A 14,303-nucleotide genomic window follows, 5' to 3' on the forward strand; every position below is an offset into this window, starting at 1 on the left:
CAATGGGGCAGGCTTATGCCATGGAACACTGATTCTGGGCCCATGAAACAAGCACAGACCTCTGGGACCGCGTAGTGTTGTAGGTCTGGGATGATTCCCAGTAGCTGCGAAACTTTTGCATGCCTAAGGACACTTTCATGGGACTTTATGACTTGTTTTCCCCTGCCCTTTTCCCCTGCCCTGAAGCGCAAGAATACCAAGATGAGAGCAGCTCTCACAGTTCAGAAGCAAGTGGCGATAGCCCTCTGGAAGCTTGCAATGCCAGACAGCTACTGGTCAGTCGGGGATCAATTTGGAGTGGCAAATCTACTGTGGGGGCTGCTGCGATCCAAGTAGCCAACGCAATCACTGAGCTGCTGCTATGAAGGGCAGTGGCTCTGGGAAATGTGCAGGTCATAGTGGATGGCTTTGCTGCGATGGGATTCTCTAACTGTGGTGGGGCGATAGACGGAACGCATATCCCTATCTTGGGACCAGACCACCAAGGCAGCCAGTACATAAAAGGGTACTTTTCAATGGTGCTGCAAGCACTGGTGGGTGGATCACAACGGATGTTTCACCGACATCAACGTGGGATGGCCAGGAAAGATACATGACACTTGCATCTTCAGGAACTCTTGTCTGTATGAACAGCTGCAGCAAGGGACTTACTTTCCAGACCAGAAAATAACTGTTGGGGATGTTGAAATGCCGATAGTTAACCTTGGGGACCCAGCCTACCCCTTAATGCCATGGCTCATGAAGCCATACACAGGCACCCTGGCCACTAGTAAGGAGCTGTTCAACTATAGGCTGAGCAAGTGCAGAATGGTGGTAGAATGTGCCTTTTGACGTTTAAAAGCTCGCTGGCGCAGTTTACTGACTCGGTTAGACCTCAGCAAAACCAGTATTCCCATTGTTATTACTGCTTGCTGTGTGCTCCACAATATCGGTGAGAGTAAGGAGGAGACGTTTATGGTGGGTGAGAACTTAAGGCAAGTGGCCTGGCAGGTGATTACGCACAGCCAGACACCAGGGTGGTTAGAAGAGTACAGCAGGGCGCGCTGCGCATCAGAGAAGCTTTGAAAACCAGTTTCATGGCTGACCAGGCTACGGTGTGACAGTTTTGTTTGTTTCTCCTTGATGAAAACCCGCCCCCTTGGTTCACTCTACTTCCCTGCAAGCCAACCGCCCTCCCCTCACCCCTTTGATCACCGCTTGCAGAGGCAATGAAGTCATTGTTGTTTCAAATTCATGCATTCTTTATTAATTCGTCACACAAATGGGATAACTGCCAAGGTAGCCCGGGAGGGGTGGGGGAGGAGGGAAGCACCAGGTGGGGTGGGGGAGGAGGGAAGGACAAGGCCACACATCACTTCAAAACTTATTGAATGCCAGCCTTCTGTTACTTGGGCAGTCCTCTGAGTTGGAGTAGTTGGGTGCCCGGAGGGCTCTTTCCGCCCCCCGCATTCTTGGGCATCTGGTTGAGGAGGCCATGGAACTTGGAGAGGAGGGCGGTTGGTTACACAGGGACTGCAGTAGCGGTCTGTGCCTTTCCTGCACCTCAACTATATGCTCCGGAGCATATCAGTTTGATCCTCCAGTAGCCTCAGCATTGCATCCTGCCTCCTCTCATCATGCTGCCGCCACCTTTCCTTTTGATCCTGCCACCTGTCCTCTCGCGTGTCCCTCCTGTCCTTGCGTTCATTTTGTGCTTTCCTGGTCTCTGCCATTGTCTGCCTCCACGCATTCTGCTGGGCTCTTTCAGTTTGGGTGGACTGCATGAGCTCAGAGAACATTTCATTGTGAGTGCGTTTTTTTCGCCTTATCTGCGCCAGCCTTATCTGTGCTAGCCTCTGGGACAGAAATGCTAGTGGCAGCGTTGAAACATTTGCAGCTGTGGGAGGAAAAAAGGGAGAGTAAAATTGAAAAAGACACATTGGCCATTTAAAAGGAGGGGCTGATGTTTTCGGGTTAACATGCAGCACAAACCCAATTAAACCCCCCACCACACCCAATTCTCTGGGATGATGGCTTCACCCCTCCCCCCACCCCATGGCTAATAGCGGTGATGATTTCTTTTCAGCCACAGGCAAACAGCCCAGCAGGAACGGCCATCTCTGAATGTCCCCTGAATAAAATTCCCATATTTCAACCAGGTGACCATGAATGATATTACTCTTCTGAGGATAACAGAGAGAGATAAAGAACGGATGTTGCTTGAATGCCAGCAAACACCAGGACCACACGCTGCCGTGCTTTCTTATGCAATGATTCCAGACTACATGCTATTGGCCTGCCGTGGTAAAGTGTCCTACCATTGAGGATGCAATAAGGCTGCCCTCCCCAGAAACCTTTTGCAAAGGCTTTGGGAGTACCTCCAGGACAGCTTCATTGAGATGTCCCTGGAGGATTTTTGCTCCATCCCCAGACACGTTAACAGACTTTTCCAGTAGCTGTACTGGCCGCGAATGCATCCCAAGTCTTCAGGGCAAATTAATCATTAAACACGCGTGCTTTTAAACTGTGTATTATATTTACGAAGGTACACTCACCAGAGGTGCCTACTCTGCCTTTAAGGTCCGGGAGCCCGGGTTGGGAGGGTACTGTCTCCAGGGTGGTAAACAGTTTCTGGCTGTCAGGGAGAACGGTTTCTCTGCTTGCCTGGTGTGCGCTATCTTCAACCTCCCCCTCCTCTTCATCTTCCTCCTCCCCAAAATCCTCATCCCTGTTGCATGAGATTCCCTTGCAGGAGTCCACGTACAGGTGTGGGGTAGTTGTTTCTCCTTGATGAAAACCTACCCCATTGGTTCACTCTACTAGAATTGCATGCAGCTCATCATAGAAGTGGCACGTCTGGGGCTCTGACCCCAAGCAGGCGTTTGCCTCTTGGGTTTTTTGGTAGGCTTGCATGAGCTCCTTAAGTTTCACACGGCACTGCTGCGGGTCCTTGTGATAGCCTCTGTCCTTCATGTCCTTGGAGATTTTTTCAAATATTTTGGCATTTCATCTTTTGGAACGGAGTTGTGATAGCACAGATTCGTCTCCCCATTCAGCGATCAGATCCAGTACCTCCTGTTCGGTCCATGCTGGAGCTCTTTTGCTATTCTGGGACTCCATGGTCACCTTTGCTGATGAGATCTGCATCGTCACCTGTGCTGATCAGCTTGCCACACTGGCCAAACAGGAAATGAAATTCAAAAGTTTGCGGGGCTTTTCCTGTCTGCCTGGCCGGTGCATCTTAGCTGAGAGTGCTGTCCAGAGCAGTCACAATGGAGCACTCTGGGATAGCTCCCGGAGGCCAGTACCGTCAAATTGCGTCCACACTAACCCAAATTCGACCCGCCAATGTCGATTTCAGTGCTAATCTCATCGGGGAGGAGTACAGAAATCGATTTTAAGAGCCCATTAAGTTGACAAAAATGGCTTCGTTCTGTGGATGGGTGCAGGGTTAAATCGATTTAATGCTGCTAAATTCGACCTAAACTTGTAGTGTAGACTAGGGCTTGGTGAAAGCCCTCCGAGGCTAATAACCAGTGACTGGCTCGTGTTGTAATCTAAATTAAGCTTTCACTTTTTTCATTTTGCTTTTAAAAAGCCATGTCTGTTTCTGCACATTTGAATTAAAGGAAGAACTACGAATTAAACTTAATGAAAAAACCATTCTGACTGGAGAAGGTATTTTGGTTGAGTATAATAAAGAAAATTATATCTTTTCTCAAACAGATTTTTCGTATAGGTTTTGCTAGCGGATTTTTGTTTGAACGTTAACCAGTGGTATTGCATTATATATTGTCATAGTCCTGAAATTTGATCCTAATATACTAATGTGGAGTGAACCCAGATGGAAACAAAAGCAGTTTTCTTTTTGGTTGACTGCTTTTGTTTGAGTATGAATTCTAAGCTGTTCATCCAACCATGGCATTAAAAATTCTAGTGCGTCAAACACAAGGCACAATAAAAAGGGTTTGATATATGCACTTCTAGAGCTTTCTATGTAGAAGTTTTGTATATCTGACTTGTATGTCACTTTTCTATCGTATGAATATAGGAGGCTTTGATGGCAGCTGAGATCAGTCAGAAGACCATAAAAAAACATAGGATTTTGGTAAGTTTAAAAACTACAAAAAAAAAAAAATTTTTTTTTGCTCTTTAAAACACTGCATGGTGTTTTATATTCCTCATAGGAATGTTGGTGGTTATATTCATCTGGCCACGTTATTCCAGACAATAGTTATACACTTTCCAACCAGCGTTCAGATTCCTGAGGTCAGTCCCAAAGCACAGAATGAAAAGGAGTACTTGCGGCACCTTAGAGACTAACCAATTTATTTGAGCATAAGCTTACGTCACCTACAGCTCACTTCATCGGATGCATACTGTGGAAAGTATAGAAGATCTTTTTATACACACAAAGCATGAAAAAATGGGTGTTTACCACTACAAAAGGTTTTCTCTCCCCCCACCCCACTCTCCTGCTGGCAATAGCTTATCTAAAGTGATCACTCTCCTTACAATGTGTATGATAATCAAGTTGGGCCATTTCCAGCACAAATCCAGGTTGTGGGGCAAGTGATGCTGCTTTTCCACAATTTCAGCCCGTGCACGTCGGCGGAAGCACTATTGGACTTCTACAGTCCTACTGGACTTCTACTTCTCCGCCGACGTGCGCGGGCTGAAATTGTGGAAAAGCAGCATCACTTGCCCCACAACCTCAGCCATGCAGAACACAATGCCATCCACAGCCTCAGAAACAACTCTGACATCATAATCAAAAAGGCTGACAAAGGAGGTGCTGTTGTCATCATGAATAGGTCGGAATATGAAGAAGAGGCTGTTCGGCAGCTCTCCAACACCACTTTCTACAAGCCATTACCCTCTGATCCCACTGAGAGTTACCAAAAGAAACTACAGCATTTGCTCAAGAAACTCCCTTAAAAGCACAAGATCAAATCTGCACAGACACACCCATGGAACCCCGACCTGGGATATTTTATCTACTACCCAAGATCCATAAACCTGGAAATCCTGGGCACCCCATCATCTCAGGCATTGGCACCCTGACAGCAGGATTGTCTGGCTATGTAGACTCCCTCCTCAGGCCCTACGCTACCAGCACTCCCAGCTACCTTCGAGACACCACTGACTTCCTGAGGAAACTACAATCCATCGGTGATCTTCCTGATAACACCACCCTGGCCACTATGGATGTAGAAGCCCTCTACACCAACATTCCACGCAAAGATGGACTACAAGCCGTCAAGAACACTATCCCCGATAATGTCACGGCTAACCTGGTGGCTGAACTTTGTGACTTTGTCCTTACCCATAACTATTTTACATTTGGGGACAATGTATACCTTCAGATCAGCGGCACTGCTATGGGTACCCGCATGGCCCCACAGTATGCCAACATTTTTATGGCTGACTTAGAACAACGCTTCCTCAGCTCTCATCCCCTAACGCCCCTACTCGACTTGCGCTATATTGATGACATCTTCATCATCTGGACTCATGGAAAAGAAGCCCTTGAGGAATTCCACCATGATTTCAACAATTTCCATCCCACCATCAACCTCAGCCTGGTCCAGTCCACACAAGAGATCCACTTCCTGGACACTACAGTGCTAATAAGCGATGGTCACATAAACACCACCCTATACCGGAAACCTACTGACCGCTATTCCTACCTACATGTCTCCAGCTTTCACCCTGACCACACCACACGATCCATCGTCTACAGCCAAGCTCTGCGATACAACCGCATTTGCTCCAACCCCTCAGACAGAGGCAAACACCTACAAGATCTCTATCAAGCATTCTTACAACTACAATACCCACCTGCGGAAGTGAAGAAACAGATTGATAGAGCCAGAAGAGTTCCCAGAAGTCACCTACTACAGGACAGGCCTAACAAAGAAAATAATAGAACGCCATTAGCCGTCACCTTCAGCCCCCAACTAAAACCCCTCCAACGCATTATTAAGGATCTACAACCTATCCTGAAGGATGACCCAACACTCTCACAAATCTTGGGAGACAGGCCAGTCCTTGCCTACAAACAGCCCCCCAACCTGAAGCAAATACTCACCAGCAACCACATACCACACAACAGAACCACTAACCCAGGAACCTATCCTTGCAACAAAGCCCGTTGCCAACTGTGCCCACATATCTATTCAGGGGACACCATCACAGGGCCTAATAACGTCAGCCACACTATCAGAGGCTCGTTCACCTGCACATCCACCAATGTGATCTATGCCATCATGTGCCAGCAATGCCCCTCTGCCATGTACATTGGGCAAACTGGACAGTATCTACGTAAAAGAATAAATGGACACAAATCAGATGTCAAGAATTATTATAACATTCGTAAACCAGTCGGAGAACACTTCAATCTCTCTGGTCACACGATTACAGACATGAAAGTTGCGATATTACAACAAAAAAACTTCAAAACGAGACTCCAGCGAGAGACTGTTGAATTGGAATTCACTTGCAAATTGGATACAATTAACTTAGGCTTGAATAGAGACTGGGAGTGGCTAAGTCATTATGCAAGGTAACCTATTTCCCCTTGTTTTTTCCTACTCTCTCCCCCCCCCCCCCAGACGTTCTTGTTAAACCCTGGATTTGTGCTGGAAATGGCCCAACTTGATTATCATACACATTGTAAGGAGAGTGATCACTTTAGATAAGCTGTTACCAGCAGGAGAGTGAGGTGGGGGGAGAGAAAACCTTTTGTAGTGGTAAACACCCATTTTTTCATGCTTTGTGTGTATAAAAAGATCTTCTATACTTTCCACAGTATGCATCTGATGAAGTGAGCTGTAGCTGATGAAAGCTTATGCTCAAATAAATTGGTTAGTCTCTAAGGTGCACCAAGTATTCATTTTTTTTTTAATTGACTTTGATATTGAATTGATGGCTTACCTTTTAAAGCTGAAATGTGGTATTTAAAGAATAAGCAGAAAGCATTGATTGAGATTTTTAATTCATAGTTAAATTGCAAGTGTACCCTGAAATTTACAAATAAATTCATGTTAGAAATAGGCTGAAAGTGTTTTACTGGTCCCAGCCTGAGTGCAAAAGTCTGGTTTCCTCTTTAAGAGCTGATGGTATCACAAGAATGTAACAGTTCAGTTCCTTGCATGCTTTAGTTGCCTGTGCCCTTTCAGAAGAAATATAGAAACCGGAAAGCAGGTCCTGGCCGGAAAGTAAAAGGGGAAATGCTCTACTAATATATGGCTTGTAAAATGTGTTCAGTTAGGATGAAATCCAATTAATGCACATACAGCCACAGTTATTAGCTTGTTGGGCCTGATCCAAATCCCACTGAAATTAATGGAAGAATTCCAGTTGACTTCACTGGGCTTTGGATCAGGCCCACAGCCAGTAAAGTCCACAGGGATTAAGTGGCAAAATATAGCCAACATATACATTTAAACAGGGGACAGGGTCATGTAACAGTAAGCTCCTCCCAAGGATTCTATATGTTGTCAGAATGGCTACACCCCTTACCAGTACCACTTACACAGGATGCTAGGGCCACCTGATCTGCATAAGTACAAATCCAGTCCCCATACTCTTTCCCATACTGGCCTCTACTTACCACTCCAATCTAAGCACGACTATAGTAGAATCCCTTACATAGTTCCTTCACTAGTTAGGACTCTCAGCCCCTTTCCGTGCTATTGCTTGATGTAAGTTGTTCAGTGAGCCTTGTGTGTAGTCCCATCAGTTTCACCTGTGTAAAGCTATGATGATATCATCTCTGAGCATTGATGTGATCACATCAGATAATAAATGGATGCTTTTTTTTAATGGCTGAAGTATCAAGTAGTGTCTTAGTTGAGGCACAGCAGATAATTTACAGCTGAGTAATGGGGTAAACTCTTGAGACAGGATTTATTATGTAAATGCAAACAGACCTCTAAAGTAGCTTGAATAGCACTGTGATTTAGTGCTTTTCATATAATAAAGCCTGTAACCTAGTTTCCTTTCCCTACCTCTGTGCAATAAAATGAGTAGCTTGTTAAATTATCAGTAATTCCTCTACTTTATGAAGCATTGCTTGGAGTTATGTTCTTGGCAGATGCGCTGCTTTTTTTCTTCCCCCAGACACCAAATCTATCTTTTTGTTGATGCAGAAAGTGTCCTGTGTCAGGGTCAACATTTTATAATCCTTGATCTAAGTGACTCGAATGTTGAATGTCTAGATACACATTTTGAGCCCCACTCAAGACTTGGGAAGTAGTATATTCTGCTAAGTATCAGAGAAGTCATGAGAAATTATTTAAAAGAGTGTCATATGCTCAAGAGATGAGATTTTAAAGTGAGTATTTCAGTGTGATTTATGCACAGGTGCTTATTTCTAAGTGGGAACGGGGCTTAGGAGGCGTTATCTCTGAGAAATAAGCACTGATGATTGACCTAACAAGCCACTGAATGTGAACAGAGCTGAAAGGTTTATTACAGCAGTTAAACACTTGATTCTTCAAGAATGTTTGACTTTGGAACTTTTATTGCTAGTTTGTCACATTTTTACATTTTTCCCTTTATTTTAGGACATAGGCTTAGCTTATATAAATCATCTAGTGGAGAAAGGAGAGTATGACTTGGCTGCCAGGTAATATATTTAGGAATGTCTTTGCTGTGCGTATGATTATGTATAATGCATGTGTGAAATAGATATAGGAATCCAGTGATATTTGTTTTACCCTTGTCCTTTAATTTATAAAGATAGAAACAACTGCAAGTTTGCTACTTTGATTTGTTATCTTTCCAGTCACATAAATCATTTTAGCGGTTAGAAACATACTACACATATTTTAGGATTTAATTCTTCTAGACCACATTATATCCTTGCTATTTAAACTGTCATTTGAATCCACTTGATTTGTATCTTAGACTTATCAGTGTTCAGTATTGTTACATGCTCAGAAAATAATTCACAATAATAATTATACTTTACACTTCATTTAGACTAAAAATTTCAAATCTGTCTACATGAAGTGAGGTGCCTAAATCCATATTTAAGCACTTAAAGAATTCTGGTTTTTAGAACTGCTGAACACCAGAAAACTCCATTGAAATGAATGGAAGCTGCAGTTGCTCAGAATCTCTACTAATTGAGAACTTGCCTATATATGGGGCTGATAAAGATAGCAATCTGTGTTGCTGATGACGTTTCCTTCATGCTAATGGGTGACCGCAAGCAGCAGATTTGTTACCTGTATTGATACCATCCAAATAATGGAATACAGTGGTAGAATAATCTTGAGCTTTTTTGATTATGTGGGGAATAAAGTTCAGGTCCTGGATCAGCAGTGGTTGGAACCAGAGCTGGGATGGCACATTTTGCTGCTGGAAAAGAGGATGTGAATACCACACCTGTTACGCTAGTGACCCTTTCTAGATGCCGAAGGAATTGTGTTGATATGCTCTGAAGAAAGCTGTGTCCAGAACACCTTGTTTGAACAATGACTGCTAAAACACAGGGCTTGAAAGGTGCCTTGTTTGGAGGGTGGAGGGAGTAGAGGGAACATAGCCAACACACTCATGTTTTTGTTCATCCATACATATAAATTTATTTGTAATTGCTGTCATTTTTCCCTCAGAAAATGTCAGAAAATACTTGGAAAAAACACAGAACTCTGGGAATTTGAAGTTTATAAATTTAAAGAAATAGGACAACTTAAGGTAGGTTAGCTCAGATTTCTTAACTGAGGTGTTTGTGTGGTCTGACCCATGTTTTTTTCTTTGGGGGCTGAAGTTGACCAAACATATGTGATATCCATTGAGCTAAAATTTTATATATGTATCTAATACACAGTGCACCTGAGATGCAGTAGCCTGCTGCAAATTGGTTCTTAAAGTCAAAATGTAATCTATGAACAGCATAGGGTGACTAGACAGCAAGTGTGAAACATCAAGACGGGGTGGGGTAATAGGAGCCTATATAAGAGAGAGACCCAAAAATTGGAACTGTCCCTATAAAATCAGGACATCTGGTAACCCTAGAACAGCAGGACAGCAGTTGCATGGTTCTCATACAGGTTAATACATATATGTGAAGCGGTGTTTGAAGTGTAGCACAGTTGTGTACCCACGAACATATTTTTAACTTTCTGCCCCTTTTGCCCCCCAACCCATCCCCCCTCCCCCACCCCCCAGCGGTTTTTTATTTATGGAGAGTGGGATTTTCAAATGTGCCTAAAGTTGGTTTTTCAATTCCAGTTGATTTTCAAACACCCTTAAGGACCTTTTGAAAATCCGGAGTGGAATTCCTTTGCCAGTTTACTATTGCTGGGTTTAATGTCCCCTTTACAAAATTCTGAGCCCCCTCTGTAGAGCAGCATTTTTCCGTAATGGTCACAGCACTAAAGAATAATTAACTTATAAAGTAACAGATTCCCCCTCTATTGGACACTGAAAACAGTAGGGGGAGGGGAAGCATTCTGTCCCCTCTTCTGTCTTGCCAGTAATAGCATAGCAAACTACTGTAAGAGTATACATTCTCTGTAAGAGTCTCAGTTAATAAATTGCCCACAACATAAGGTTAAAGTGCAGTCACTCCCAAACAAGTAGAAAACATTATGCGCCCTCCCTTTGATAACACATACGCATTTGTTTCTGAATTTTATGTCTTCCTATTCAAGCTCAATGAGCCAAAAAGGACATATTATTAAGACCTCACAGCATGCAGTTCTTTGCTGGTTTTGAGCTGTTTAGTTCTGTTCAAAGAGTGAAGATGTTTCAACATTACAGTTTTTAGAAATGTATGGCTTTTTTTTTGTAGAGTCATACTGGTAAGAGAAACAGCACCGTCTTTATATGAGTTCTTAGTGGTTCAGTGCACACTTTGCCACATTGGAAGATGAAATCTCATGTTTGTCCATCTGTATTTCAATCCGGTAAGGGACCTGAGTGCATGTACAGGTGAAATTGTGGTATGCTGCTGCCCTCCCCACCTTTTGGTTTGATTTTTTTAGGGGAGGAAGGACATGAGTGTCTAGAGTGGATGTTTTCTTGTATCCACTTATTTCATCCAGCAGACTGTAAAATATAAAAATATTTGCAGGTTTGCTGCAAAAACCTCTTTGTTAAATTATTGCCTTTCTAAACAGTTGGCTGTTTTCACCCTTCTGAAAGCAGACTGTAGAAAAACATAAGCTGTAATATGTTACATTGTCTGACTTCAAGCTGCAGTTCCAGCATATTCTTTTTTTCATTTCCCATTACAATTGTATATGGTCTTCCTCAGGTTTTTATGTTACCTGACTTCTACGAAAGGTTAATGAAGTCAGGCCAATCCTAACTGGACTGTTTCCTGAAGTGGATTTTGAATTCTCTTGTGTCTCATTAGAATATTTGTCTATTAACTTCGGTCAGGATTTATGTATTGTAATCCATAATCCAATCAATACATGTTGAATAAAATAGCTGATCCAAAATTTCACTATTTCTAATGTATTTTAGGGGGTTATGCTCATGGATTGAGACAAAGGTGCTTTGCAACACTAAATAGGGAATGAAATCATCTTAGAAATATATGTATGGTCTACTTTCATGATATAATTACTAATTTTAAAAGGGGCATCTTTTAAAAATAAAATCCTTCCAGGTATAAGGTGCTGTTTGAAGTATAAGGTTCCGGGATTCCTCAACAGTGAAAGGGCTATAGCTATGAACCATGTAGTATTGAAGCCAGGCATTTAGCCACTCAACTTCCAGTGGAGTCCTGGCAAAGCAGCCTTAATGTTTTAGCTGACAATCTGTTTAGCTAACAGCTGATGCTGTTGTCCAGACAATTGATCTGATCACAAGGAGCTTTAAGAATTTTCAGGACTGGACTCGATATGCTGATTGGCTCATTGTGCCTTTTTAGTGATGTCACGACCATATATATTGATTCATGGTTGGGATCACCTCATGCACATGAAATAAGCCTCTATACCTATTACTGATTATTTGAAAACACTTTTAAAAGAGGGAATAAGGGGAGGAAGAATGTTTCTGTGTATTTTCCCCTTTTGCAAACTCCATTTCTGTAATGGGTCAAGTGGTGCAGGACTTAGCTACTAAGGCATCCAAGTCCCTCGGTCTCTTATTTTTAATCCTGCCATCCCCAAGTCCTTTACTTCCCTCCAAATTCCCCACCTCAACTATGGCTCTTAAACAAATCCAAACAAAATAATGGCATTAGGAACTTTAACTCAGCCTTTAGTTCAGCTTCTTAAGTGCATTTTAAAGCAACTCAGCTGCTGCTTTATCCCTGTTGGGTGCTGAGGCGAAACTGCAGGAGGAAGCAGCATTTTCCATTTGAAGCCCCTGTGCTAACAATGGTACTTCAAAGCAAAGAGTACTGCTTTCTCCCTGCTGCCTGGCCACAGCACTAGAGAAGTGTCTGGGCTGCCTTGCACTGAGGCTGTATTTAGGAATGTAAGGATTGCATTGAGATGTAGATCAGTTATTTTTGTTTTTAAGAGCCCTTGTTTAGGAGGCAGCTGAGGAGTAGAGAAGAACAGAATAGAAATATGAGAAGAGCAGTTAAAATCGCCTCTCCCCTCCCCGTCCCACCCCGAGTACATCTCCTTTGTCATGCTACTTCCAGATCCCTTTTCTATTACAAAGGGTCTCTGTAGGAGTATGGGGGCTTGCCTGTGTAGGGCAGCTTGCTGGATGGGAGCCCAATTTGTTATACTTAATATTTCCAAGTTAGATTTTCCAAAAGAAAGTGGGAGCTCCCAGTGGCCACTGGTAACAGAGGTCATCTAGAACAGTGGTTCTCATCCGGGAATCCGGGGCCCACTGGGGGACTGCAAGCTGGTTTCAGGGGATCCGCCAAGCAGGGCCGGCATTAGACTTGCTGGGGCCCAGGGCAGAAAGATGAATCCCGGCCATATGGTTCTGAAGTCCGGAGCCCCGAGCCCTGCCACCCGGAGCTGACGCCAAAGCCTGAGCAACTAAGCTTTGCAGAGCCCCCTGATTGCTACCGCCTCATCTGCAGGCACCGGTTCCCGGCCAATGGGAGTGCGGAGCCAGTGCTTGGGGCGGGGGCAGCATGCGAAGCCCAGTGGCCCCCCCGCCTAGGAGCCGGACCTGCTGTTGGCCGCTTCCGGGGCGCAGCGCAGTGTCAGAACAGGTAGGGAGTAGCCTGCCTTAGCTGGGCAGCACCACCGATGGGACTTTTAACAGCCTGGTCGGCGGTGCTGACCAGAGCCGCTGTGACCCAGTGCCTTACATTCTGTGACCCAATACTGGGTCATGACCTACAGTTTGAAAACCACTGCTGTGATAGGTCCCATATCTCTGGCTGAGTTACTGAAGTCCTCAAATAATGATTTAAAGACTTTAAGTTACAGAGTATCCACCATTTACACTAGTTTAAACTTGCAGGTGACTCGTGCCTCACACTGGAGAGGAAGGCAAAAAACGCTCAGGGTTTCTGTCAATCTGACCAGAGGAAAAATTCCTTCATGCCCCAAATATGGCGATCAGACCCTGAGCATGTGGGAAAGACCCATCTAGTGTCCCATCAACTCAAAATAAGCATTAGTGCTGTTTGGAGAGTTGCAAAAAAAAAATTAAGTTTTGATGAAAAATGGCAATCAAAAAATGTCCCTGATTGTGTTTTTGTCTCATTTTCTGACCTGCACCTAAGCAGATGTTTTAGCAGGTTGTAGGTGAACTTTTCTGGTGACTTGAAGGTACTTGGCCTTCAGCCATGTGTCTCACAGTCATAACACATCTAAAGTGTGCACTGATAACCTGCTAATGTAAACCCTATTGCTATAATAATATCACTTTATGTTTAGATAGAGCTGTAGTGCGTAATAATATGCTGTGTTGTAATTGCGTGATGTGAACTGATTTCACCCCTGAAACATGCTCCTGTCTCTCTTGAATGTTGGAATGTAATTTCTTAAGTAGGACATCGGATCAAACCATTCTATCCAGTGTTTGATGGAAAGACCGTTTTTGAAGTTATAACTTAGGTTTACAGGTTGTTTGGTGGTGGTTGTTTTTACTTATTCCCAGCTTAAGCTTTGTTTGGACAGATGAGATGATACATTGGCACAATAAAGTAAACTTACTTTTCAGATGAGTGATTTAATACCCTTTCAGTAAATGTGGTAGCACATTTAATCAAGTAGATTTTGTTGAGGTGCTAACTAGCAACTTGGACGTATAGGATTTTCCATTCAAATGGCTGAAGCCAATGAGGTCGGACTAAATGGATCGTGTACCCAAAAGTTATAAAACTACACAGAAATAATCCTCCGTACTAACTCAACAATGAGATGCATCTGTGACAC

The 14,303-nt window shown here is 43.5% G+C and overlaps 1 protein-coding gene across 3 annotated transcripts in view; it reads left to right on the forward strand.

Moving 5' to 3' along the window:
• Positions 1–14,303, forward strand: part of VPS41 (VPS41 subunit of HOPS complex) — a 173,253-nt gene that overhangs the window by 113,964 nt on the left and 44,986 nt on the right. For all 3 annotated transcript variants that reach the window (XM_084621271.1, XM_084621272.1, XM_084621273.1), the window contains 3 exons: positions 4,031–4,087; positions 8,550–8,611; positions 9,603–9,684. In XM_084621271.1, coding sequence (XP_084477397.1) covers positions 4,031–4,087; positions 8,550–8,611; positions 9,603–9,684 — 201 coding nt within the window. The remainder of the gene's footprint in view (positions 1–4,030; positions 4,088–8,549; positions 8,612–9,602; positions 9,685–14,303) is intronic.

The sequence above is a fragment of the Lepidochelys olivacea genome (genome assembly GCF_965140295.1).
Source record: "Lepidochelys olivacea isolate rLepOli2 genome assembly, chromosome: 2".
In the NCBI taxonomy this organism is placed as follows: domain Eukaryota; kingdom Metazoa; phylum Chordata; order Testudines; family Cheloniidae; genus Lepidochelys; species Lepidochelys olivacea.